This window comes from Echinococcus granulosus (genome assembly GCF_000524195.1).
Source record: "Echinococcus granulosus chromosome Unknown EG_S00002, whole genome shotgun sequence".
In the NCBI taxonomy this organism is placed as follows: Eukaryota; Metazoa; Platyhelminthes; class Cestoda; order Cyclophyllidea; family Taeniidae; genus Echinococcus; species Echinococcus granulosus.
Genome location: NW_020170382.1, coordinates 514,994 through 542,771, shown reverse-complemented (window position 1 = coordinate 542,771; position 27,778 = coordinate 514,994). Strand labels below are relative to the sequence as shown.

General features: G+C 44.4%; 2 protein-coding genes across 2 annotated transcripts; one reads left to right on the top strand and one right to left on the bottom strand. All coding sequences in view use genetic code 11, as the record gives it.

Annotated features, from left to right (window-relative positions):
- Positions 1–849: 849 nt before the first annotated feature.
- On the top strand, positions 850–14,521 carry EGR_00453 (hypothetical protein; the record flags this gene model as incomplete). The annotated part of the gene is made up of 13 exons (XM_024489702.1): positions 850–865; positions 1,747–2,149; positions 2,417–2,684; positions 3,941–4,423; positions 6,444–6,876; positions 6,951–7,301; positions 7,720–8,195; positions 8,271–8,407; positions 8,595–8,682; positions 9,467–9,666; positions 12,705–12,952; positions 13,027–13,352; positions 14,243–14,521. The coding sequence occupies 13 exons, from the start codon at positions 850–852 to the stop codon at positions 14,519–14,521; spliced, it is 3,708 nt and encodes a 1,235-aa protein (XP_024355699.1).
- A 1,447-nt stretch (positions 14,522–15,968) lies between these two features.
- EGR_00452 (E3 SUMO-protein ligase RanBP2) lies at positions 15,969–25,672 on the bottom strand (the record flags this gene model as incomplete). Its single annotated transcript, XM_024489701.1, has 17 exons — positions 15,969–15,988; positions 16,063–16,123; positions 16,507–16,884; positions 16,957–17,234; positions 17,307–17,733; positions 18,621–19,979; positions 20,064–20,588; positions 20,665–20,909; positions 21,945–22,530; positions 22,790–22,974; positions 23,397–23,523; positions 23,600–23,987; positions 24,059–24,289; positions 24,355–24,619; positions 24,692–25,154; positions 25,205–25,472; positions 25,602–25,672. 17 exons carry the CDS (start codon positions 25,670–25,672, stop codon positions 15,969–15,971), a joined length of 5,877 nt encoding a protein of 1,958 aa, XP_024355698.1.
- Between the last annotated feature and the right edge of the window lie 2,106 nt (positions 25,673–27,778).

The window sequence follows — 27,778 nt, the reverse complement described above, 5'->3', positions numbered from 1 at the left end:
TTAATAACACTGGACTGAGGTGGATACAGATGGTGAACACAAATCTCAGCCCTTCCCTTTGAGGTGATCATCGATTCCCCTACTCATAGCATATGCACTTCTGCCCCGCTTAGTTCATCTATCAGCAGCGAAAATCAGGATAGATGTTCTTTAAGACCGGATTTGCATCCCGCAAAAGTGTAGCGCGCCGAGACTTCCCAGAAGACGACAGAAGACATACAGTAATACGATGGTGGTTTACCCCTCGGTATTAGTGAGCGCCACTTTTTTACTTTTGAATTAGCCTTCTTGTACCTCGCTGGGTGACCTGGCCTTCGAGTCATGCCAGTAGCCCAGACACCTTCTCTGTGCTGCATATATATATTTTGCCCGAGCATTGTCTTCTTTAGTCTTCAGGGAAGTCTCGGGACGCTACAATAATACTCAGAGAGAATATACATATTTAGCCTACACAAAGTATTAGGGCTGCTGGTACGGCCCAAAGGGCAGCCCGCTCGGCCAGATACTATGGTCAAGCAAGGTGGCCCTTGACTAATACTAGACGTTATACAAACAACTGTACTGCATTAATAGCTGTAAAAATCACGTGTAATTATCGTTGTACAACAGCCTTGTAGTGTTGGCGTGTAGCTCTTATGATTTAAGAAGGGAGCATTCCTTGTTAATGAAACTTAATTAGAAGGCATAACTCATGAACCACCAGTGGGAATGGGGTGAGAAAATAACACTTGTATTTATGAGTCAAACTGTAGGGCATTTCCTCATTTGTCTCTTCCTAGCTAGTTTTCTACCACTTTGAATAAACAGATAGATACGATATTGGCTTTTTATTGGTCATTGTTAACAAGGATGAGTAAGGGTTTACGTGAGCCTTAGTTCTGAATTCTAGCCTGCCCTGGGGAAATTCACCAATTTTTACGTTACAGTAATGGACTCTAAAAACACCTGTAACTTCAAAACGCATTAGAACAAAATGCCTATTAGCAATATATGTAAAAACCAGCTTCTTTATATACCCCACATATAATTGTTCCAACTTTTGCTTGCCTAGACTCTTCCGTATTTGATGCTTACACATCTTTAAATTTTTTTAGTAATTTTTAGGGGTTGCAGTTAATACTTTTACAAATTTAATGTATTCCGTGTATTCTTTCGTTCACAGTTTGTTTGTCTGTATCTATAGCAGAAGTGAGGTCAACTGTCGAAAAGTGTTGGCGGTCTTATACCTGATATTTTCTAGGCTCGTTTTGCAATTTTTAGGGCTAATTACATTACCCCTTATTCTTTAAAAAGAGGTGCGCATTTTTCCGTTCTGTCACACAGCGTAGACGCGGCTGTACTCTAACATTTCTGGAGTTGGACTTATGAACCCTACTTAGTAAGTTTTGGATGATATGTGGCGTTTCCCTTTAAGGTCCAGTCGATTTGACACTTAAAATGTCTTTACCAAATTGCTTTGCTCCTACGTTTTGGTTTTTTGTTGAATGACACTCCTTTTTGTGCCCACAAACATGCAGAAGTGCTTGCACTTGTACTGCCTTATGTAAAACACCACTTCAATATTCCACGACTTCTTTTTGTGTTTTCTCCTTATTTCATTTCTAGTCTCTTATGACCCTTTTTAAAAACACTGTTTCGTATAAGCAAATCATCGTTTATTTTACAAATTGGATTCCTTATAACCCTGGGACTTATTTGTATTTTTGGCGTTTCCTGGCCTTCACACGCCTCATTTTTTGATTTCAGGCAACATAAGTCTTGCTTTTATGATTGATTGGGTGCCACGATGCTTTAACTTTCACATTTTACTCCACAGTCCCTCTATTGAGCCTCTGGTATCGCTCGAAACCCCGCCAGGGTCTCTTCCCAAACCAATCCAAGTCGTTCAGCCCATTCCAGCGGCTTGTCCCTCCCCCGTTCCTGGTCAACCCATCCACGACCAAACCGCCTGCCTTAACCCGCTTATCATGACTGCTCCCGTATCTTCCCCAATGGTAACTTACTTGGCTACTAGTAGCACCATCTCCATTCCACAGGCTTCCGACAGCCTTGTGAATAGTACATCTTCTGGCAAACCTCCTGGTCTCATACCCTCATCCCCCTACGTCTACCAGAGCATTCCTCTCGGTCAGCAAATTTTCCTTGCCAAGTAAGTTGGCCACTTGTCCAGCTTTCATTCGCCATTTAGCGGTCTAGGTTGCGAAATTGATCACATTAGTTCCGATTTTGGTGCTTTATTTTACACGGACCGTTTGGCTTTTAGGTTTTATTTACTAAGTATGGTTATTTAGTATATTGTTTTCCGAATATATTCATTTTTTATTTAATACGGTTAAAATCTCATGTCTTACCATTGTTACGAGACCACCGTCCACGGATTTCATTCGTTCACGGGTTTTTTTGCTACGGCTTTTAGCACTCCCCAAAACGGATTTGTTATCGCCCAGCCTCCGGGAACTTCCTACATGATCGCTCACCCCCAACCCCAGTTCCAAGTTCGAGCTCCCGCAGGCGGTCAGACGATTCCAATGGCTCTTGTCCTTGGCACTCAACCCGCCTCTGGTCTGATTCAATTACCCCATCATCCCACAACAGCTAACGTAATTTCTGCGGCTAATTCACCCATTGTTTGTGCGAATCCTGTTGTAGCAGTTCAGCCAAACCTTCAACAGTCTTGTCCTCAAGTATGTATGAACGGTCTTCTCGCATGATTTTTATGCTGTATGTATGCGTATCATTTTCTAACCATGTGTTAGCCATCCGTTCGCGAAACATCCAATGATGTGTTAGTAAGTTTTGCCAATTGAAGTGTTCTGGAGCTTCCACCAATCAACACTAACCTCATAAACAGCAACCAACCACCACTCGCTATATTACATCTATATTGTCGAAGCTCATTCCTCCTTGATTCGTCAAATGCTTCAGCCAATCTTCTTGTGCCTAACGAGGCTATCTTTGACATTTACCAAATACTTTTTCGCAAACATGCATAACTTGCGATCGGCTTTGTCTGCGTCGCAGTTTCGGTATCACTCGCCTGCCATGACACGGTTTACGTTCGGCTAGTGTTTATTTTTTTCATATTGACTCAATTTTTCACGGTAAGTCTCAATTTTTGATTGGGCACGAGTTCTCGTTTAGAACTCTAACTTTTAACATTTTTTGAAGTATTTGTATTCACTGTGGTTCATGTTGAACCTGGAGCCCGTGTTAATGGAAAGTTTTTGTGCATCCTAAATTGATGAGTCAGAAACCAAATTTTTTTACTGCTGCCACTTTTATTGTGAATATAGTAGTCCAATAGTTTCATTGGTTTACTTTCACAACCTTTTGTCAATTTCTAAAGCTTTTAAAATACGATAGACGTAAATTCTTGACAGCACTGAAGTATGAGACCTGTGGCCCGGAATCAGTAGAAATGTGTACGCAATCGTTTTATTACAGACCAGTCCATTGGGATTCCTTTAAAAGAGGCGTTTAAGCTTTACCCCTATCGTTATCATCCATTGGCTGCCCTGCGTGACCTCACTGTGTTCCGGGTTTGTCGCGTAACTTTTTTTTGCGTAAAATATGTGACTAGCGTTCTTTGTGTTCGTGTGTTAGCACACAAACATAAATCCATTGCCTTGAGTGTGTGTGATTTTCAATTCTCTTATGTGAGTCTGGCTCTTGTCAGGGCCTGCCCCCTTGCCCCAATTTTTCAAATTGTTAGTGGGTTCGATTCTGGTCAAACAGCACTGTGTACACCTCGGTATCTTTTCTTCCAACCAAAATCCCATATTTTTTGTTTGGATTAGCCAAATTTGATGGCCTGCCTGTTTTAAATGGGATTTGATAAGTAGCACAGCTTTTTCAAATCCAAAGTACATAGGATCCCTTCATAGCCTGATTAGAAGGCCATGGAAGGTGGTTGATAACTGCGGTGTCAATATCCTTGCAGATTCATTCGGGAGTTACAGTGACCCGTTTTCCCAATGGATGTCCCATTGCGCCAAATACCACTCCTACCTCTGTCGTCACTGCCAGCGTCCCGACGACAGCAACGGTGGCGCTGACAACTGCCGCTAGCATCACCTCCCCTGCGATAAATAGTGTTCCGGTCGTTGCTGCTTCCACTGCTGTCACCAGTTCTGCGCCCACGAGATCGGTCATAGCAACTCCCGAGTCGGTGCTGCTTGAGCTGAACAAGGAAATAAGCAACCTCGAGCAGTTAGCTACGACTTCAACCACTCCATTGACTCTACAGCAATCGAACCGCTTGCAACGCCTTCTCCAAGCTCGTGATCAGGTTCTGAGGACCATAGAGAATGCAAAATCTCGCTCTTCCGGAGGCAGTATTAGACCCTCCACCTCCCCTGCTGCCAATGTCACTCTCAGACCGCGCCCTCCTGGTGCTACGCCTGCCTCCATTCTCCCAGCTGTGGTGGGTCTTTCTATCACGTATCAGCTTGCATTTTTTGCGAGGGTTACCGTTTGTCCGCTTTGATTTTAATGATTCACTAGATTTTGATGGCTGTTCGTAAGTTTGATAAACTTTTTAGATGTGGCGCATGCTGGAATTTCATTACTTAATCGCTGTATGGTGGCGCTCAAGAGTGATTTAACTCGTGAAATTGAATAACAGCTTATTAAACGGGGTTTATGCCATTTTCCCATTGAACGGCTCGATGAAGAAGTGTTTGTGTGTGTGTGTTTAAGGCAATTCGCTATGGTGCTTCATCCTTTACGAAAAGTATACGGTTATAACTTTAGTAATAGGCTTTGTAGTTTTGCGGTCGCTTAGATTCTACAATTGGCCTCTGAGGCACGATTTTGCTTGATTGGGGTTATTGAAATGATACTATGGTTTCGATCTATGAGTTCCGTCAATTCCCACAACCCTCCCGGATATCAAATTTGGTGGATTTATTGATGTAATATATCATGCTTCATTTCTCTTTTTACTATGAGCTAAGAGATTGAGGCTGGCGGGGTGGAACTGTATGTGCAAAACCTTAATGTGCAATGTAGGTGGGTCGTAAATTCCCAGTACTCTTTATATGCTACAGAGGAATCAAAGTCCCATTACCCTCTCGCAAACAGTGGGAACTTCAAAAGTTCCCATAAGGCCGATTCCGGTAAGTGTCTATCCATCTGTCGCTTATCTGCGTCGCTGTTCTCCTCGATATCTGCTTGTGTGCCACATTTGCCAACTTTTTACCCTTTTCCCCTCTTCATGGGCTGCTGCTGTGCTTAAACGTTTGACAAAGGGAGCGTTGACTTTTGTATTCGTTCCTCAGAAAAACTAGGGGTTGGTGACGAAGCTTGGAAACGTCAAAATCACTCTACTGGGAAGGGGGAGAGAGGCCTCGATTGAAATTTACCAGTTCTTCATTCTCTCTATCATTTCCCCCAATTTATGTGTTTCCCTGACATAATCTCTTTCCCTGCTTGTGTGTGCATGTAAAATACGTGCTAAAGATCCACACTTTCCTCTCTCCCTTTACCTGTATCCCTGCCTCAGTACTCTCCAGCCAGGCAGGCACGGCGGAGTGTGTCACATAGTCTGGCCACACTTCGGGCATACGTCAATGCGTCCCGATCACCTTTGGTAAGTTCCCCCGTGTGCGTGTGTTAGCTCTTTCGCCTCTGTGTAGCGTGCGTTTCTTTTCTCCCCTGTTCTGACATTGCCTTTGCTTGCTGTGGCCGGCGGTGGTATCTTTCCTTTTTTGCGTTTTTTCAACGCAATTCCCCTCTTCCCTTTCCCATACATCCAACTAGGCCCCATTGAGTTCACCTTCTGCCATACAGCCAAGACTGTTGGGTCCGATTGCCTCGCGTCCTACCAGTTCTATGGTAAGCCTGCTTCCTCCATTCCAGTTTGATAGTTTTGAGACGTGTCTCGGAGATCATTTTTAATTCACACCTCTCCCACCCCCTCCGATTGGTTCACGCGTTTCTCCTAGACCATTGTACAGCCCAGACAGGTGAATCCCGATGGCCAAAGACTCCCTTCGGTAAGGCCGCTTTAACGTCCAGTTTGTGCCTTTTGGCCGCCACTTCTTTTTTTTTTATTTCCTGAACTTTTAGTGGGTGCGCCTGTAGCTTTTGTTGTTTTTTTTTTTGCGTTCGAGTTTTATGGTTGTGTTGTTTTGTCTTTGTTGAAATTAGCTAATATACCGTGCGAGTAAGTAATAAAAATTGCAGTTCTACGGAGACTGCTGATATGAATGCCCATATGGACATCACAGATTGGTCCGTGTTCCCTCTGGATCAAAACGGGGAGGCGCTTTTTCTTTACGATTTATTTAGCAGCGTCCCTACTCATCCGGTTTGAGTAGCTCATTACTCCGATGGCTTGCAGTTGCTGCCTTACGCCATCAAACACACAAACACCATATTGCATAGATTTGAACATATAATCAGAGCGATTTGTGTGAATGTATATTACTCTCCCCTTTTAGCGTTCGGAAGTGATTGGACTTTTGGTGAAGCATCGTCTCCTTCCCGTGAACATTGCGATGGCTGCCGGGGAAAGTGTATTGGTGGAATTCCGTCTCACCTCTCAACGCTACCAGTTATGGTTAACACGAGCGCAGAAAGTGGATCTGGAACAACTACTCTACACCCTCCCTACCAATCAACGCAAGGCGGAGGTGCTCGTAGTGTACCAGCAGGAACAGGCTCGCTTCTTCGCTGCCCATCCCCGACCCGCGCCTCCTGTGGCAACACAACTCCGATTGCTCCGTCCGCCGCCTCCACCATCCCAACCTCAACCCACACCACAACAACCCTCGGCCTCCCAGCAGACGGTTCAATCACCCAGGCAACCACTTTCTACTGGCACAATGTGTGTTCTCGCTCCCGTCTCTGCTAGCGCTGCTAGCACTCCTTCCGGTAAGTTATCCACGTGTTCTCCACTCTGCCGGACGCAGTGCCTGCTAACTGCAGTACTTTTTTCCTTCTCTTAGATCCATCCAAATCGAGTTTACCCCTGAAGGTGCCTCTATTTGGCGCGTCATCAGCTCTCGCCCGAGCCCCTGGGATGGTCTCTGCCGCCCCAACTTCCTCTGTCACAGCTGTCACTAGCACTGCCCCTGCCAACGTACCGCCAGTCAACCAGCTGTCCGTGCTCCAGTCGCGTCGCCTCAATGCTGTCCGAACCCTTCTCCACGCCGATCAGATCGCGGCAATATCTCGACCACCGGTTCTGGTGGCATATGAGGAGCGACCACTGCCCTCACCGGAAGAACTTCTAAATCTCTTAGCACCCTATCATGTCCAACAAGATATGGATAACACTCCTGAGGCCATAAGTAAAGGTTTGCTTTTTCATCCTTGCTGGGGAAGAGTTGGTCTTGGTAATTCCGAATTCCTTTTTAATGCGCAAATGTTTTTCATTGTTCGGCTGTTTCAGTGGATGATATACTTGATAAGGCATTTCATCAACTGTTCACGAGGAAGCGGCAAACTGAAGACGCTGTCCATTCCATACTGTGTGCAGAAAAATGGGTATGTTCACTTCTTATCGACTTCTATTTGTCATGAATTGAATTTGTGGTTGTATAAATCTTTTAAATTTGTTTTTTGGTGTTAAAATCGTGGTCTAGGATAGTTTAATTTTTAGTTACGTTTATTTAAGCGTATCCCGAACTTGTTTTGTTTTGACTTGGGCTGTCCGAACTTTTTAGCAACTAATGGACTGCCCTCAAGCTGACCGTTTACCGCTCCTCCGACTAGCGTTAGAAAGTGATCGTGAGCGTTTTGCGGCTGAACGGACCGCATTTGAGAAGTTGAAGGCCCGTTTGGACGCCGAGGAATGTCATCCGCTGCCGTCCAAACGGATACGTCAATTCCTCGAAGAGGCAGCTTCCGATTTTGTCCCTTTAGAGTTTGATGGAAAGGGCAACTCCCGACCAGCCATTCTTCAGCTGGAGGAGCAACAGTCGAAACCGAAAGTGGAGGAAGTGGGGCCCTTATTTGAACAGTCTCCCAGGGCTTCGGTGAAGTGCACTGCCTCTGTGGAAGAGGGCGCTTGGCCCGAATGGGAAGAGGAGGAGGAAGAAGTGGTGATAGCAGAAGAGGCGGAGGATTTTCAACCGCCCAATTCTCCCGGCATGGACATTGCAAGTGTCGTTGTAGAGGAGGAGGATGAGGTGGTGGTAAACAGTTACGGTGGCCATGAACCGAGGTCTCCTCTGAACGGCCTTTCCGTGGTAAGGCGCCTTCTTTGCTAATTTCATTCCTGATTGAAAAGCTTTCACCCTTAAGTCCCACCTATCATGCTTTAGTGCCAGTTTCCACCCTCCGCCTCGGTGCCGGAGATGTCGAAATCTCGAGTCGAAACAGACGACGGGGTGACCTACCAACGGTTGCAGCACTCAGAAGATCCCACAATTGATGCTGCAATTCGGAGCATAATCGATCTGTAGAGATTTCATTTCTCGTTCGTGTAAATACGACTGGTATACATACATAGATATGCACTTACACAATGCAATATTCACTCCTTTTGTTTCTCACTGTATCTTCAGATGCTGTGCATACTTGTAATTTTTTGTATTATGCGGTTTTCGCCTTCCCTTCCACCCTCCTCCATCTCTCTTGTACGATAGCCGTAATAATGCAATAAAGGTTTTGGGTGCTTGCTGCTACCCCGCACCAGTTAAGGCTCACTGTCTTATGCTTTCTGAGGTAGTCTGCGTGAGTCCCAGTTCTTTGAGTTCTTCCCCCGAATTTGTGTGTGTGTTATCAAAGTAAACGTCTGGCATCTGTACGGATGCAGACCCTTTGTATCCATTTTCATTCCATATTGTTTTTTATGGCTTCTGAAACGCGATCTGTCGACATTCATTGGTGTGGTTGTAGCCGATAGTCTTTGATCCATTTAGATTGACGATGATGTTGAGACCATTGTAATATGATCTGCTGCTGACTATTATATTATTACATAGCTCATGGTGAGATTGAATTGAATCAAGTGGATGAATTGTTTTCCATTTCTGGTAATTTTTTTGATATGCCTGCTCCATTTGGGATTTCACACGATAAAAGAGCAGTGTCAAATTGTTTGGTTCGAGAGCTTCACCGATTTCCCTTCTAAGTACCATGGAAATTGGTAATCCTATGGGTTCATGTCACAGTTTTGTACCAACCACTAGCGCTTGAACAAAGCTTCAGCGTTCTGAATTCGTCCTCATGTGGTCTGAACCGTTGTAACTACGGTTTAGTTTGCGGAGGCTTTAAACAATATTCGACCGCCGCTCAAACGCAGATTAATAAACTTGAAGCAACTTAGGCGGGAGGTTTTAATAAAATTCCTCGAAATAATCGTGGAGTGATGAGTTTTGCAGGAAAATAAGTATGTTGAGCTAGTTTTTGTGTGCCTTTTAAAAACGATTCTACCCCAGGTTCAAACCTAAAATGGTTCGTAGGGTGGCTACCACAAATAAATAGGATAAGGTGATATGCTTCTTATTCTTCTGAGGATTCGCTGGACTCGGCTGAGAGGTGGTTAGAAGCCGAAACAACAGCGCGCAAATCTACAAAGGGTTGGCAGGATTTCACCAAACGGGCTCACGACTTTGTGGAAAAACTTGGACTCGAATCCCCCATTGCTTGTGTCACGTCGGGTGGAACGACGGCTCCGCTGGAGCTGAACACCGTCCGCTTTATTGACAATTTTAGGTAGGTCTTGCTGAGTTTGCATTTCTAGACCCAGTTCGTTTTCTCATTCATATCCTTTAATAACCAATTCTTAAAAACCCTGAGGTAACTTATTAAATATCCATCAACCTTATGATGAGAACAAAATAACATTAAGTATTGAGATGCAATTCAGTGTAGTGTTGACGTCACCACTGGATAATCCTCAGTTTTTTAAATCCTAAGCGTAAATTATTGCCTTGTATCAGTCCTGGAAACGGTCTCCTTATGAGTATTTTTTTATTCGGATCTGATCTTAATCTACGACTGATAATTGTGCGGATTTCCACATTGAGTTGATTCCCAATAGTTGGCCCTCCTTTGCTTCGGTTTGGGCACAGCCACTCGTGGCAAATGCAGTTGCGAAGGCTTATGCTCGAACCCAGTCAGAGAAAAATGTACTTACTCTTACCTTGGGATGTTTGCTAACTCTATAAACAATTTAACTTCGAGTTATCTCCGTAGAAGGTCCAACAGACTAATGGCATAAGTGGTTTCACAATGCCAGTGTGGCTGCTGAATTGCTGGGTCCTGAAAAGGCCTGTGTGCTAAAGTATGCAATTCTATTGCGACACCGTCATTGGCTTTGGCAAACGTAACTTCCTGTAAATACTTCGGGAACTCATCCAAAAATGCTGCTCTCGGCCCCAAGTATTGCCTCGATAGGGAATCCAAAGAGACCGTTTAGTCTTTTCGTGGGATTTGTAACCATATTGGCCACATCGTTCTGAATAGGGATAGGAGACTAATTAGCTATATTGGCAGCCCTTTCAACCACACTCAAAACAATAGCGTGGGTCGCATGATCGCCAAATATTACCGACCTGCAATCCTGGGAAGGTGACTTCAGTAGGACTGGAGTGAAGTCATGCCGTTCCCTGTGTTTGCATTCTGATGTTGCTCGAAGGTTTTCGAATCAAGAGTAACCAAGGAATGCTTGATAGCGGGTTATAACATGGGACATTTCATTTTTCTATTTCTATTATTTTGCATTTTAGCAAATTTAAAAGGTTGATTCAGATCAAACCGGGACTTTTTAGTTTAATAAGGAAGTCCAACGAGTCCTGGCTCAGTTTCCTACTCCTTTTATGCACTCTTTTCAGCGTTGATTACTACCTGAAAAGCAGCTTTAGCATGGAAAGATGAGTCAGTATGGCGGTGTGCTTCACTTCATCAATCTCGGCATTCAGTGGGCAGTAGTTTTTTGAAATTGTAAATGTTTGTGAAATGACTTTAGCGTCCCCTGCAGTACCGTACCGTGCCGTAAAGCACAGCACATATGGGAACCCTACTTCTAGGTAGGTGATCGACACGCAAGCTGTAGCGAAACTGTACAGAATACGAATCTTCCTGTGGGAAAGGGTGTGGGAAAGGGGAACAAAGGTGGAATCATCGCTTACAAATGTAGGGCTCGGTCCAAAACGTTTACACTATTCGAGTAGGCATCCCGTGATGTGCGTGAAGTCATCTATCGATACGATTACTGGAGGATTTTGCGTTTTCATTCATTGCCAGACATCCCTACCGTTGTCACCCATCATCCCAATTGGTGGTATACGGACTGGCCCACAATATGCGCCACTACAGTAGCAGCCCGTTTTAAATCCTTCATATTGGAAGTCCTCATGTGACTTTAGCATCTGATGTAAATTTTGCTTTTTTTATAACTGCAAATTTGTGCGTAATACCCTCATATCATTACACTTCCGATGGTGCTTGTTGATTTGTTGCAGGAGCTTTCTCGAAAAACCCCGCATTGAGCACAATATGTGATCGTTAAGGGAAACATTTTTTAACAGATTTTTGGAACTCTTATTTAAAATACAATAAAACTGGCATCATCGAAGTAGAATGAGATCTTGGAAGGGGTGAATCACGTTGACTTTGAAGTAAAATTTGGGGTAACATTTCACATTCATTACCACCGTCACAAGCGCGCGGTGTGTACTCTCTGTCTGTACACGATAATTCTTGGCACCAAATCGCGTAGCTGAGATTGGCTGAGCCTAAAACAAGAAATTTTTGCGTGGAGTGCTCTTGTTGCGGCATGAACCACTTCCTGAATTGATTAGCATGTTAGCTACCATCGTCACGAATGTGTGACACCCCGTTTTTTAGTAATCCCGCACCTCACACATATGTGACACACTTAAAAGCAGTAAATTGGATTGGAAAAGCAAAAAAGTGAAGTTTTGTTACATTAGAACAATAAGACATTTACTTTGTGCTGGTCAATTTTCTTCTCAGCTTCCGGTAGTGTAAATATTCGGGACATTTTAAATCTCTCAAAATTCGGCTCTTAGATCTCCAAAGTATCAGCTTAAAACTCCTTGATTCGGGTAAGCTTATGTTTTGCAATCCATATCACTTCTTGTGGCCTTACCACGAAGACGATTTGCGATTCTGCTTTGAATCCTATTCTCAAAATATTGCTGAATTGGAAACGCTTGAGGTACGCATAAGATCCTATTTATATCTGGTGTATGATAGCACTGAGGCATCATTGTAGTTCAGATATACTCATTTCCTGGATTTGAGTGGTTCATAATTAAGCATTGTTAGGGTTTTCTTTTTGTCAATCCTGTTAATGATGGGAATCTCTTGTACAAAAGTTGATATCTACTAGTAATTTTGGGTTATTTGGATCTCTGTTAAAAAAGAACTCCATGCATAAAGGCGACCAAATAAGCAGCTTAAATTGTAAAGCAAATCTCTGTAGTGTCGCTTCACTCGTAAATACTATAATAATATAGTGAGGCTGTTGAATTAGTGCAACTATCTCGTGCCTCCAGATCCCGTGGTACTTACCCCGTTTATTACCGAGATGTCGGAGGAGACTCGACCACCGCGGTGTGGGCGGTTCATTCTTCTAGTATCAAACTAATTGCCTTTATTTTATCTGTCGATCTCCCAAGCCAAATCAGCAAATGGATTACCCACGTGTGGTGCCGGCAGCCAACTCGTTAATGGCTGTTGGGGGCAGTTTCATTGCTTCTGTTTCCAGTTTTTTCTTGCCGTAGTACGGGCTCCCGAGGTGCAGTGAGTGCAGAGTACTTCTTGAAGTTGGGCTATGCGGTCATCTTCCTACATCGACGTTACTCCCTGACTCCCTTCACAAATCGCTGTTGTCCTCCTGGGGGCTGGGCCTCAACTCTTGATGCTTGGTTTGACTTTAACAACACTTCCACACTTCCTCATTCCACACCTAAACTTAACCCCGTATTCGCTCAGAGCATCTGTGATGTTATCCAAAGCTACGACAAATTCCGTGAGTTCGTTCTGCTAATGAGTAGTGTTTTTAGCACCAGTTTTGCTGCCTAAACCTGTACATTATTCTTTTAGGGGACCGTCTACTACTCCTTGACTTTCTAACGGTTGAAGATTACCTCGTAAAGCTTCGTTGGCTTTGTTGTTTGCTCAATCGGAGTGATTTGTGTCGTCAGGGTACACTGCTTTTCCTCGCTGCAGCCGTCTCTGACTTCTTCATTTCACACGATCATCTGCCGCGACACAAATTGCACGCCAGTCTAGCTCTCAAAGGGGGTGACAATGACAACATCCAATGCGACGCTGATGGCTCTCTGACAATACATCTCTCACCGGTTCCTAAGGTCCTTGGTCTCATCTCAACTAAGTGGGCCACTTCTACGATGGTGATCTCCTTCAAGGTGTGTTGACCACTAAAATCTGCTGAATTGCTGGACTTATTATCCAGTCATTTGGCATCGAGAGATGTTACTGTTAGATGCGTTTTGAAAGTGAGAGATGAAGCAATAGGTTTACACCAAAATCAACGGGGGGGGGGGAAGTTGTGGTGACAGCTGAGCAAACGGGTCCTATACGTCACACCTCCACAGATGACGATTGGGTTCGTAGATTTGCATTTCTTTCCTCACTTCATTCACCTATTATAAAAGTGTGCCGCTGGGAAAGGATGGTTTACTGAAAGATATGTGATGCTAAGTGGATTTTGTGTGAGAGCATTAAGCCGACCAACATGCCAACTCATGACCCTTCCCACGCTTCTAAGGCACACACCACTTAATTCCCTCAATATTTTTCCGCGTTTGCGGTGGACTGCAGATTTTTACTTGCTGAAGATCAAACAGCGGTTACGACTGACAGCTCCCTACTCGATGCACTACACAGCTGGAAGGTGTAGAATGAAAAATTTTGAGGAAATAGTCAGGCCTCTTGAATCAGTCCGATGAAAGCTCAATTCTCAACATTCATATCATCACAAGGCTTGCCCCATTCCCCGCTTTCAAACGGAAGTGAAATATTACCTCATCCTTCATATTTCCCTGACATCAGCACTAGACGATTCCATGATTGAATGCAAAACTGATTGGAAATTTGGACGAAAAGTAGAGGATAGAAACGGAGGTGATTAAGGTTTTCTGATTCGGCGCATTTTTATAGCGTAGGCGAAAGTGATAGTGATAATCTGTAAATATAGGAAGATTATGATTCATAAGTCCCAAATGTTCGAGGTCATGGACAACATTAAACTGATGTACGTGGTATGATTAGGCGAATTGTTTTTTTAACCCTCCAGCTGGAGACGGACGCCTCCCTTGTTCTGGACCGAGCTAAAGCAGCCCTAAAGCGATATCAAACACACGCGGTGATAGCGAACCTCCTGCAGACACGCAAACAAGAGGCCTGGCTCATTCACAAGCTGGATGAAGGTGGCGGTGATGGTGTTCTGGACTTATCCTCCGAGCACCTTACTGTGACACCATCGTCTTCTGAGGAGCTCGAAGAAGTCCTCACCCGTCGCGTCGCTCATCTCCATACCACTTTCCTGGCGTTTCAAAAAGGAACTACTTGTTAGTTGCGTTTTGGGTACATACATGCACGCGCTCGCGCTCCATCTGTGTATTTATGATTACTTTGCTTACCAATCAATTGTTACCTTTAATTCCTCTTTCGATTTGTTCCTCCTGCAACTCGAATGAAGAGTGGAGTAGTCCTTGATGTAGCTCCAAAGTCTGCTGACGTTTACTTCATGGGAGTACTAGATATGGATTTAAAATCGTAAGCAACTCGTATACCCGATTTACCTAACTATCTTCAATACAGAAAGGGCAAAGGCTACAGGAGGAGAGGCTATTGCATTGCGATGCGTAGTTTTAGATAAAGAGCGTCAAGTCAAATCGAGCTAAAGCGCCAACTATGCGGGACTGGATGCTAAATTGGCCCTTTTCGTAATGTTCCAGAATCTGAAATTTAGGAATACAAGCGTAACAATGAACTCAAATGTTGCCGCAGGAAGGGATTTAGGTAAACTTGCAGAGAGCCACAAAAAAGGGCTGTTGAAAACATGACGGCCTTTGGCAACTGGACAAGGCGCAGCAATGAAGCGAGACTAAGGCTAAAGGAATCACAATCGCTAATAAGGCCACAGTTATCCGTCACCACGATTAGAAGACTCTATGCCTCTGGTGTTGCAAGAAGCTGGGAAAGGTGCGGATGTCAACTAAGTGAAAACAGGAAATAAAGGACGTGATCATAGGAAATTTTTACTCAAGGTTTCTAGGACTTCTCGGTAGAGTATTGTTCAGCCTTTTCCATAATTTGTACACTAGCATGTTTGGTGGTGGTTTCAAAACGAAGTCGCGGCAGTTTTGAATGGAAAAATAAGTGGAACCGTCAGAAAAAGAAACGACAGGGGCTCAAACTTTGTACCGTTTCTGTGGGTGTCATTCAGCAAACCAGGTGGTGCCCATGCTTACCTCAATTTAACAACTTCACTAACTAGTAACGACATAAATAAGTTTACCCACTTCACAAACAGCATCAGACTGTTGGACCGCCCTCGATTTCAGCAACGAGCACCGCAACAGTGGGAGACTGCTGCCTAGGTGGGACTCCCCGAAGGTGATAATGAGAGAGGTAAGCCAACCTGATGGATTTATTTACGGTTTTATCCACGTTCGCGTTATGAGAAATACAAGACCCATTAGAGCAAGGAGAGAAACCCAAACTGTGGTAGTGCTGGGTCAAACGGCGTAGTCCATTTCCATTAAAAACGAAAACAAATTTTTATGCAAAAAAACTGCAATTCGAGTCCACCCTTCTTTTAGGCAATAGCGGAAGTCCTGACGATAACCCATGAAAACGTGTCAAATATGGAGTAGGGCTCGTTCAATTGCAATGATGGAGCATGGAAAAAAGAGAAACGGGAGCGTAAAAATGTCTGTATATTTTATTTCAATACGTTTGTATAGCAATGCAAAAACATGCAAAGGAGGAGACGGTGCCTCTATTTGAGACGTCATCTACGACGTTGCATTGGTTCCTGCGAAAAAGGGGGATTATTCACTGGACAAGGAGAATTTACAGACTCAGAAAAAAAAATTGTTGAGAACTCACGCTTAAACATTTCCCGAGCACGTTCGATACTTGCGCGAAAATGGGTAAGATCCTGTTCAGTCTACAAGGGGAATGATTTCAATCATCAAAGGTTGGACATGTGACACCCCGATTTTCCTACGGGCTGCACCAAACCCTATCGTCTGGGGATACATGAATTCAGTTTTAAAAGGTTATAATAACATTCTACAAAGAATAACCCAAACTATTGTCATTACAGAACAACACCAGTTATGTAAGGGCCGAATTTCCTCGAGGAACTTCAGTAATCTTGAGTTGATTAAAGACAATAAGTAAGGGAAAGAATCCTTACGAAAATTTTAATGGGATTATTAACAGCACCATAACTTATACACCTGTTGGCGCATCAATTCAGTGGGCCAAATGAATAAAATGGCCAAAAAACACCCAATTTTAACTGAGGGCGGTCAAAGGGCCACCTACCTTGAACCTCAGTCCTAAAGTCATGACTTCGCCGTCGGGATTCTCAGAGTAGTCCTTGGCCACCCAACAAACGCCATAGTTGGCAACAATGAGCGGTTTGAACTGGGGCATGTCCAGAGAAATGGTCTGATTGGTGCAGATCTTTAGAACATGGTCACGACGCATCAGAAGACGGGCGTGGTTGATGCCACCTTTGAGGTCCTTGTCAGTGGGCAGTTCGGTACGCGGATCGAGAAAATGGGCGGGAGGCAGGTTTTTCGGATGGACGAGAACCTTCATATCCCCGATTCCACGCTCTTTCCACTGGTTGTCAAGGCGTCGGTAGAGCTTACATCGCCTTAGAAACAAGCACACCTCCTCCTCTTCGCCTGTCTTTGTCTACTCATTCGAAAATCAATCTCTTAAAAGGGATTAAATGCGGTATATTAAAAAACGAGTAGAGTAACAGACCTCCACAAGATTCGGTAAGGGAATAATGGGTTCGAATTGAGGATCGGGGTCACTTTCGTTGTCGTCGTCATTATCGTCTTTGTCATCGCCTTTTGCAGAGAAAAGAGTGGATCCTGCACCAGCCCAGGGTGAAGGTGATGAAGAAGACCCAGGGGCAGTCAACCACGAGGGTTTCGCCGAGGCATCCTTGCTGAGAGCTTCAAAACCTCCACATCTACCACCGCTGCCGAACAAGGTACCAGAAAAGCCCTTAAATCCATCACTTTTAAACGGTTTGCCTAAAATCGGAGAATAGGAGGGAATAAGTAGAGGTTTTTCGATAATAGCCGTCAGGCGCTCTGAAACTTTACCAGTTGCAACAGGCGTAGTCTTCTCAGAAACCCCACTAGTTCCGGGTTTGGCAGCTTGACAGGCAGGACAGACAGTCTTCTCGGGATCCACCAACAAGGAGCAAGATTCACACGTCCACGAGCCTGGTTTCCCGCGAAGCGACTGCAAAGCGCTGGTAGTAGCACTGAAGGTAGGAGGAGGAGAGGTGGGCGGAGTAGTAATGACGAGTGACTCGGTACTTTTGACGACCACAAGGGAGGATGAGGTGGATGAGGTGCCCCGATTGATAGCGGCTTCCAACAGTGCATCCTCTTCAGCCTCCTCAGCAGGTGTCAAATCTTCCCGCTGCGAATGGCGGCTACTGCTTCCCGGCTTCTTCAGCTCGTAGGCGTAGAAATCGTCTGGTAGTTGTAGGGCCCGCGCGCGCGCCACTTGCTCAATTGATAGCTATTTTTGAAGAAAAGGAGGTAAAGAGTACTTACTTTAAAGACAACACAATCGTTTCTACACAAGGCTTCAGGTACTACACGGCACAGTAAGTTAAAGGCTAATGTCGTTATTCACTATGGACACCATCAGGATGGTAAACAGTGATAGCATGTGGATGACAGGGTAAGATGAATAGTGCAAACCCTTTAAAGACGGTGACAATCTCGGCCGTTGCGGTGTCGTTTTCACCCCGCAGCACAGTAGTAAATCCCATTAACATAGAGCAAGCGTATGAAACCTCTTATAAAAGCATAATTAACCTTTTGTTTGACAAACCCTTCTGTGAGAACGACGAGTGCAATTATTTAAAGAGATATCTCAAACTGGAAAACTTATGCTCCATATCAGAAAAGCGCTCCTCATCAATGAAGGTGTAGCCTGCTCAAGAATATTCAAATATCATTGACAAAACTGCCGAAAAAGGTACATTCCACTCCTTAAAATGTGATCTTTGCTTCCATGATCACAAAGTTCCAGCATGCCTAACTCATCTCGCAATAGTATTAGAGCAAAGGGCAAAAAAGCCAAACGGGAGAACGATGGAACTTTGACTGGAAATGGTTGTAAGTCAATCATTTACGCGAACAACTCACGAGAAACGATCCGAATTGAAGTTATCAAAAAACGCCCTTAGAAAAAGTCTTCATGGAATGTGATGTAAAAAATGATATTACCACTGAGACCCCTCCGTGAACCATTAAAAAGCTACAATAGTGAAATGTCTTTAGCTACTTAAGTCCAAGAGAAATTGTTGTATAAGTGAGCCAAGCAAATATTCACACAAAAATTATCTGGTCAAGTACGAAGAGCCAACAATTTACAAGAAAATGGAGACAGCGTCTTACCGGATTCTCCACAATCACTAATTCATCTCCTTCAACCTCTAGATCGGCGGGAGCTTCAGCACCCGAGGCTGCAGCAGCAGCTTTCACAAAGGCATCATGAAAGGCCTGTGATTCTTCTAACGTCTTAAATCGCACCGAGAACATCTCCTTCCTGCCCTCAGGCCCAACCTCGTCATCGGAGAAGTCGACAGCCCACCAAACCCAAGGGACCACGAGCGCCTTGCTGCCTTCCATTGGTTTCAGGGTCATGCCAGAGGTAATGGAGTGGTTACAGCACACCTTGTGTACCTGATCCCTTCGCATCACAATGCGTACTCGCCCGGAGGCTGGGGACCGAAGCAACTTAAGTTGTCCCAGACCCCGTTCCTTCCAGACGGTAGTGTCGAAACGGAAAAGCTTTGCACGGGCCTCGAAGATCACCTCTTCGTCCTCCTCCCCAGTGTGCACCTCAACCTTATCCGGTAAATGTTCCACCACAGGTTTAAAGCTGATCTGGGAGAGGTCACTAGGAGTGACGTCATCCTCTTCGTTGTTATCAAAATATGTAGTTATATCCTTCCCTTCTTCTGCCTTTTTGGCTTCATCAATATTCTTACTCTTCACCGGTGTTGGAGGCTTCATTTTGAAGGTGAAAACAGTGCTAGGCTTTTCTAAATTCTTAGCCAAATCGAGATTTGCAAACGCGCCGCTAGCGGACCCCACAGTTTTGTTCTCTGAGGTGTTGAGGGTGGAAAAAGAGAACAACTTGTCCGTCTCGGCTGTTGGAGCAGGCGCGTTACCGAAAATGAATTTTGGGAGAGGGGTAGGAATAAGCTGATTGCTAGAAGCACCGCCACCACCACCGAAAACGAAACTCGTCGATACAGCTGGCGGCGACGTCGAAGCGGGTGTTGAAAAGAATTTGAAGGTGGGTAGTGCCGATGTAGAAGTGTGTTGAGTGGGTTTTGCGCCGGGTTTGGGTGCCTGACAGGCAGGACACTTTTCGGGCTCTTGAGCAACACTAAGAGCACACGTGGCACAAGCCCAAGAGCCCGCCTTTGGCCTGAGTTTCTCCAAACAGCTGGTAATGAGGGCCGGCTTAGGTTTCTCCTTCTCATTGGGATCCTTTTCAGTTACATTTTTAGGTGCCACTGTAGAGGCCTTTTCGAGACAGGATTTCACAATCTTCTCAAATTCATCGGTGATCTCCTCAGTCTTGAAATGAGCCATGAAGAGCTCATCTGCACCATTGGGGATGGGCTTGTCAATATCCATGACTGCAAAGTCTCGCGCTTTCCACATGCATGCCTCAGCTCTTTGTGAATGACGCTTTATGTTGATTCCAGGAAGGATGTAGTGGTTGGCGCATAACTTCATTATCTATTCAAAACAAGAAAAAATGGATGATAGTGAAATTTGCAAAAGTTGTAGAGTTCTTCATCCTCTAACGTGAGAAAATCTTACCTGCTCCCGTCGCATCACAATGCGAAACTTGACGGCTGCATCATCAGCCAGAACCTTGAGCTCACCAATGCCCCGAGCTTTCCATTCCCCATTAGAGGACGAATCCGACTTATCCCAACGGAAGAGACGAGCACGGTGGCAAAAGAGCACACGCTCACCCTCCTCTCCAGTGATCGGTTGCACCAATTCCGGTAACCTCTCTACACAGGGTGTAAATTCCACCTTGGGCTCAAATGCCTCCGGCTTATCCTCGTCATCTTCTACCTCTGTCTCCGCCTCCTCTGCCTTCTTCGAGACATCGGGACTACCGGGGGATGGCGAAGTGACAGAAGGTTTGTGACCAAAGGGGAGAGTGCCAAAGAGAGCCGACGTGCCAGCAGTGTCTGGACTTCCAAACTTGCTGAAACTGAACAGTGACGAAGTCTCCGTTTTGAAGCCATCAGTGGCAGTGGTTGCGGCAGGTTTAAACGCAAATGGGAACGGTTTTGGTGCAGGTGATGACGCGGCTTCCGCCGGTGGAGTGTCCTTGAAATGATGTGACAAAATGTTGACAAAATAGCAGATAAATTTCGACAAAGAAGGAAATGCGATCAGTATTTACCTGCTTTGAATCAGGGGACGGTGTAATTTTCGGTAGCCCCGTAGCTGTGGCACCAGCAGAAGCGGCAGGCAAAGTTGGTGGTGGTTTCACAGGTTGTACCGGTGCGGTTGTAATGGTTGCTGACGAATCTACTTTTGGTGAGTCAACAGAAGAGGCTGACGTTGAAGTAAAGGTAGCAGACGTGCTTATACCAGCAGGGAAGAGACAGGTTGCTACGGACGGAACGCGGAAGTCCACAGGTACCGCTGAAATGGCAAAGGGGTGAAAAATTGAACTCACTTTGTGATATATATAGCATCACCACTACCACTAAATAGTGATTGTAATATAGTTTTTACACCAAAAATTTACTATGGTTGTCACGACGTTAGGTTTTTTAAAAATGGGGCTTTTGAAAAAGCTGACTGTAAACTCTGCTTCCATTGAGGCACAACCGTAATCGAACGGAGCTTAACGTCTGCGCTCTGCCTTTCACAATCCACTCACAAATGACGTAACATGTACAAAGTGGAGATTGAGCAAAGCTGCGTTTTATTACAATCTAAACTGCCATTCGTCTTGAGTTGATCATTAATCATGTACCCTGAAAGTGAATCTGACTTTGCTGGATGGAAGTATTTGTTGTGGGTCGGTGAAATTGTGAAGAGTTGAGTAGGCACAAGCTTTCAGTAAACTCTAGACTTGGGCTCTGCACAATGACCACTAACGAAGCGAAATCGCGTTTCAATGAATCAAAATCCACCTTAAAGGAATGTCTAATATGTTACCAGGAACGCAAATCTCTGAATCATGGCGTAAAAACGCGGTACCCTTCTCATCAGTCTGCTTCTGGACAAATATGACTGAAAAGTGATTGGTGAATAGGACATACTCGCTACAGAGCATTGTCCAATTATCATAAGCTCAAATAAAATCCCCAATAGTTAGCTTTTCGGAGGATCTGATTTAAAGAATCGCGCTCAGGCCTTCAGCATCACCCCTACAATGAGAATTTATCCTACCATCACCGTTCCGGTCCCACAAATAGTCACAATTTATGAAGACTTATGATAACCTCAACAGACGAATGATCACGGGGAGCGAATGACGAACAAACAAAAGTTATGTAGCAAAGGAATACTTTTAAGGAGCGTTTGAATGCACAAAGCCTTCAGTTTTCATAGGTTTTAATGCCATTTTCGCAGTATGGTCTACCACCCCTTTCTGCATGTTAATAGCCCGTACTAATACAAGCTACTAATGTTCAAAACTCTGCTTACTACAGGAAAAGAAATACCAACCTGGAGGCGGCACTGTGGGCGGAGGATAAGAAGGAGGTGGAAGTAAAAAGCACGATCCCCCCGTTGTTCGTGGCATCTGCTGTTGTTGCTGCTGCTGCTGAAAGGCGGCAAGTTGAGAAAGCGCTAACTGGGCCTTCTGTTGGTTCTCCAACGTGAAAATGTCACCGGGTCGAAGCATGGCGGATGGTTGGGCTGGTGGTGGTGGTGGTGGTATATGCGCCGGATGAGGGAAGGGAGGAGGAGGCGGAGCAAAAGAAGGCATAGCAAGGGGCAGCCAATGGCAAAAGTCGCGCAGGACAGAGGCCACCTCGCGTAGAGACTCCTGCAACGCCCGCCAATCCTCCAAAGAGGGCACGGGCTGAGCAGGTGGAGAAGGCTGCCGGACGGGAGTTGAATTGCGCTGCTGTTGCTTTTGCTGTTCTGCGATAACTGTGTCTAGTTGATTCCGCGTTTCCTTTAACAAACGTGACAACTCCTTGTTTTGCAAACGACTCTTCGCCAACTCTGCGGACGTCTCCGACATTACGCGTGAGAACTCCATAAATGAGGGCATCCACTGTTCCACCACTTGCGTCATTAATTTCGTCTACGAAAAAAGGGACGGTAAAAATCTCTTATTTTCACAATCGTGTATTTGTTTCTACAAGCGACCTCGAGGATAAAGGGAGCCCGAGGGCTCAAAATTCATCCTCACGAAACATCAACCAACCAGAAAGCAAGCGTGAATCGCTAATTCCCGACATGGGAAAATTCGAGGACGAAGAGGAATTTACAACATCTAGAAATACAAATGTCAAAATTTTGAAGTGAAACCCCTTTCTACCAAACCCAGAATGCAAACCTACCTGCAAGTCGGAAGCTAAAGAGTTGGGAGCTGCAGTAGCACTCATGGCAGCAGGAGAACTAGTAACCCCGGGCGACCGATAAGGACCGAATATCGAAGTTCGACCTCCATTAGCATAGGCTCCATAACCAGATGACATGATTTGCGTTTGCGCTGGATCAGTTGACTGGACTTCACTCGATTGAGCTAGTTGTGGCGCAATGGGCAGCGTCACAGGGGACGAGAGTAAAGAACAAGATAGATGAGAATGGGAGTAAAAACAGTCCAGGAGCTCGAGGAAAAAGATCGAAGGCAGAAAAAAACCGTTTATTCAATGAAAGACAGAATTCGCGTACGATGAGACAGCGTGTTTAAAGGGAAAGCGCTGCGAATGAAAAAATTATGCAAAATATAGCTCTATATACCACTTAACTCGGATATTCGGCAGGCCTCAATTCAAACTGTGATACTACCAAGCCCGCATTTGAATTCATATCCGTAATAGAAAGACTAAAACCACCTCAGACTGATCACACAGCTGCCCCAAAAACCTAATCCGTAGGGAGAAAGTATCTACCCAAGAGAAAGCCGAAACACAACCGAAATTAAAGCGCGAGTAGAAAATCTACAAAAAAGGGAAACGAGGCCGGAAGCACAGCGAGCGGACGAGAAGAGCTGCTCACCAGAAGCGTTCGGCAATTCCAAAGCCTTCTGTAATGACGTGATAGCATCAGAAAGATTCCTTGTCGGCCTGGCCTACGGACACAAAGATATGCACAGGATGCAGAAGCTAAATTTAAACTTCCTCCCCTTCAATCTTTCACACGCATACCGTGGATTCGTCAGTAAATGGGGTTCTTTGTACGGCTCTAAGCGTAGTGTTCAGAAGACTCAGTGCAAGATTCCCCAAAGGTTTTATAAGAGGCGAGGTTTTGCTCAATCTCACCGCATTTTCGACCAGTTTCGCGGCCAGAAGTATGCACTCCACGTCAGTAGGAAGACCATGATCTCTCAGATATTGCAGATGGCTTATCAATGTCTCCAACTTGGGCGGTGGGTGTTCCAGCCAGTATGAGGCAAGCCAACGCCAACCGAGGAAGAACCACGCCTGATCCTTTGAAGTCATAGTAGTGAGATTATCCACATGAGTGCCGTGCCACCAATCGCAGTTTAGTTCTGCTGGAAAAAGGATACCCTCATCGGAGTACCTTTCTCGTACGCTTTAAATGGAGAGTCAAATTTTAAACACCGTACTTAAAGGACGAATTATAAGACTCAAAGAAAAAAGTACCTTGGGGCAGGAGAACCAAACCGAGCGAATTCAGAATTCTGCATCAAGGCGCTGAGACCAGCTTCCCATGCCCGAGCCGCTCTTGCCAAGGCAAAATCAGTAGCAGAGGCCTCCAAAGGTAAGCGGGTGATGGCCTGAGCCACACGAAGAATTAAACGAGCTGGCATAGTCTGTGTTGGCCTTACGAAACGTAGCTGATCAATAAAGTGCTTCAGAGGGGATTCGTCATCACTGCAAGGGAAAACACCACTAAATGATAAAGAAACGCCAACCCAACTCACGAGACAAAGACTTACGCTGACTTATTTTTCGCACATGCACACAAGCCATTCCAACATCGACGCTGCATAGAACTTGGTAGCAAACGAGTGTTTAAGAGGCAGAGTGGTTGGGGTGGCCAAGACAATGATGTCGCTTGAGCATGACCCCTTGAGGTCTCCGAGGATGTATGTCGAATCAAATAAGAAATGGATAAAGCCACTAAAAACACTACTGCATCGAGCTGGCAGACTTTACAGTTCTCTGCAGACGGGGGTGTACTTGAAAAAACTTCCCTAACCGCTTGAAAGCGGAAAAAAGTAGTTATCAGAACACGAAAATAACCAAAGCTGATAGAAGTTGGAACAAACTCACAATCAACGATAATTTTGAGACGAGCTGCCGGAAGAGCCAAATCAGTGTCTGATGTGGTGTCTGCCTTTACCGGACGCAGAACGTACCAGAGAATAGTACTTAGATCACCCGGTCTGTATTCCAGCAGTTTTAAGTAAAGCTCCTCTGCGTTGTATAAACAAGCAGCTCCACCCTTAACACGCTCCTCTAACCCAAAAAGAAATTCAAATTTATGCTGTTCGTTCTTGGATAGGCTGTCTTGGCTCAGGGCCTCAAGCAAGGTCACATTCCAACGAGCCTGACTGTGGCTAGACTTTTTAGCCAGCAGTGCTGACTGCAGCCTTAGTGATAGTCCGTCACCGTATAAGTGCTTCCATACTGATTTTGAGAGGATTGAATCACTAGAAGGAGCATTTGTCTTGAGAGCAGCTGCGCGTTGAAGACATGACTCAATGAGAAAGTGTATATTCGCATCGACCTTTTTCTATAAATGCGATCGAAGCATACAATCATTGCAAAGTATATTAAAACCACCTTTTTAGCGAGCCTCTGAAAATATATAGAAAGATAGAAAAAGAGACGCAACTGAATTTCAGTGGCAAATTCATTGTCACAGGAATGCGGTGAACGCAGTAATTTCACAATGTATTCATCAAGTCGGGCCAAAGTGGATAGGAAGTCGGATAAACAAGCCGTGTGTGCAGCAAGCCGAAGAACTTCGACCAGGGCGAAACCCCGGAGCGTATCAATATGCTTGCACCAAGGGTACGTATTACATGAGTCGGGCACATGCTTAAGGGAGCTGGGTAACAAATACGATAAAGTACCGAAACGAAGTCCAGCACGGCATTATACCACGCAGTTCTATCGATACACACAAAATCATTAATAGTTCTGACACATAAATCGAAAGCCTCATCATATTCCCCACGTGATAATAAGGTTTTCAAAAGTGAAACACGTTGTCCCAAAGATATCAACGGCTACAGGAATCATAACCATTAGAACACCTACATCTCCAATATTTTCAGCACTTTTATAAAAAGTTCGGAAAAACGGTAAGCAAGGGGGTGAGATTTTTCTTAAATCTTGATATTTCTAAAGAAATAATATAGTTGTTATAAGTTTACTTTGTATCTTTCCATTGGAAGATGGGATTTTGAAGCCAGATCACGAACTATTAAAAAAAATCATGGAAAACTAGGAACATGCAATACTTTTTAAATTCAATTGTGTATTTGAGGGGTCCAACTCATAGGCCTTATGATAGGCTTCAACGGCTCCAGGAGCATCACACTGGGCCTCTAGGATTTGACCAAGGAGCAGGAATCCTGGCAAATAATCTCTTCTTATGGAAAGAAAGTCACCAAGATACCTAAAAGTAAAAAAGATGAGTAAGCCTACTTCCGAGCGCTTTTGTAGTCACGAACGCCAAGGTAAAGCTTGGCGAAATGGTATCCATAGGATTTTTCCTAGACGGAGTTAAGGTAACTTATATAACTACTTCTCGTGCAACTGAAACGTCAGACAGGATAGTATGAACGTATTTATCAACTTGAGCCCGTGTGGAGAACATCGAGCCACCACATCAAAAACGCTATACAAACGACTATAGCATACTTCGACCAATCAAAACCTAACACTGCAGCCACCAGTCAAATTAAAGTCCCAAAAGGGCCTGGAACCTAGATAATGAAAATGAACAGACCACTGATAATGAATCTTTAAACATTTTTTGACGAAGCTTTTCGCATTGCTTTTGGTGACAGAAATCAAATTTTACGCTTCTCTAAACTGTCTATATGCTATTGGAAGTGCTAAATCACATTTTCAGTGCTTTCATGAGCACCTGGTTTAGTTGATTTTCGCATAAACTGTAATGTGACCATTTTTTTATTTTTAATTAGTAATTTTTTGGAACGAAATTGTTGAAGTCGTTTTAACCTTAAATTATTGCACCTGCTTTTGCACCGAACAATTGGATTTATCTATCAGCATATTACGTATTTTTCGCACTATAGAACATTAGCACGTTTTTTCTGCTAATTATATAATGTTGGATTAGTGCATGCTTTTTTAGCATTTGTTGTTCAGTCTAATCAGCTGTTTCCCAAGGCTATCCTGCGCGATAGTATACGCGAAGTGAAGTGGTGGGCTTCTCTCCTTTTACTCCTCCCTAACAGACATATCTATAAAAGCAAACCTTCTTTTCTAATGACTTGGAGAGGAAGCTTAGTGTGCGTATGTAACGATAATACGCATTGTTTTCAGAACAAAACCCTGAATTCTATGTTCAATCTGCCAATGGAAATAAGATTTTGCATTGCGCCGTTCCGTGGATTTTGCTATGCCTCTCCCGATAAAACGCATGAATTGCCGCTGTATTTACAGGATTCTTACTGGTCTGCTCCAAAAGTGGATACATATTCAGCAAGTCTTGAGGGTTTTAGTCAAGATGTTTCCTTTAAATACGGTTGTCTACACTTTTCTCCATTTTTGTTTTTTATGTGCAGTGGGCACCCTCTTGATCGTGGCACAAATACCTTGCTCTCATGTTGCAATAAAAATGACACCTGCAATTATTATTTGAGATTCCGAAGTCCGTACACCAAGACATTTGATAGTATCACTGGTAATGAAAAGGTGCATAAACAAAACCGTGATTTGGGAAAATCCAGTTTTGAGCACATGTCTTTAGAAGCAATGCCTTTCATGTCTGACACTCCATTGGGACCTGAACTTTTAATGAAATCACATTCGTTACTGGAATCAGACAAACACCTTACAGGGCCCCGTGAACAAGGCATTACTTCACCAGGTCTGATTTCAGTCAAAAGACTGCCCCCTTATATCCCCATGATTATTTTGGCTGGAGTGATTTTCCTGTTGGTAATTATCCGGTTTGTGTCCTTTTTACTGTTTTCAAATTATTTCCACCAAAAACGAAAGGAAAGTGAACGATGCTCCTGGGTGTACTGCATTACCTCGCCCAAGCCAAAGTTGGTTTTAAACAGCTCTTCCGTCGCATCAACAAATTCAACAAATTTGCAAGAAAGTCAGTCGTTGTTCTCTTCTCAATTCATTCAAAACAAAACCTTTTATGGGAAA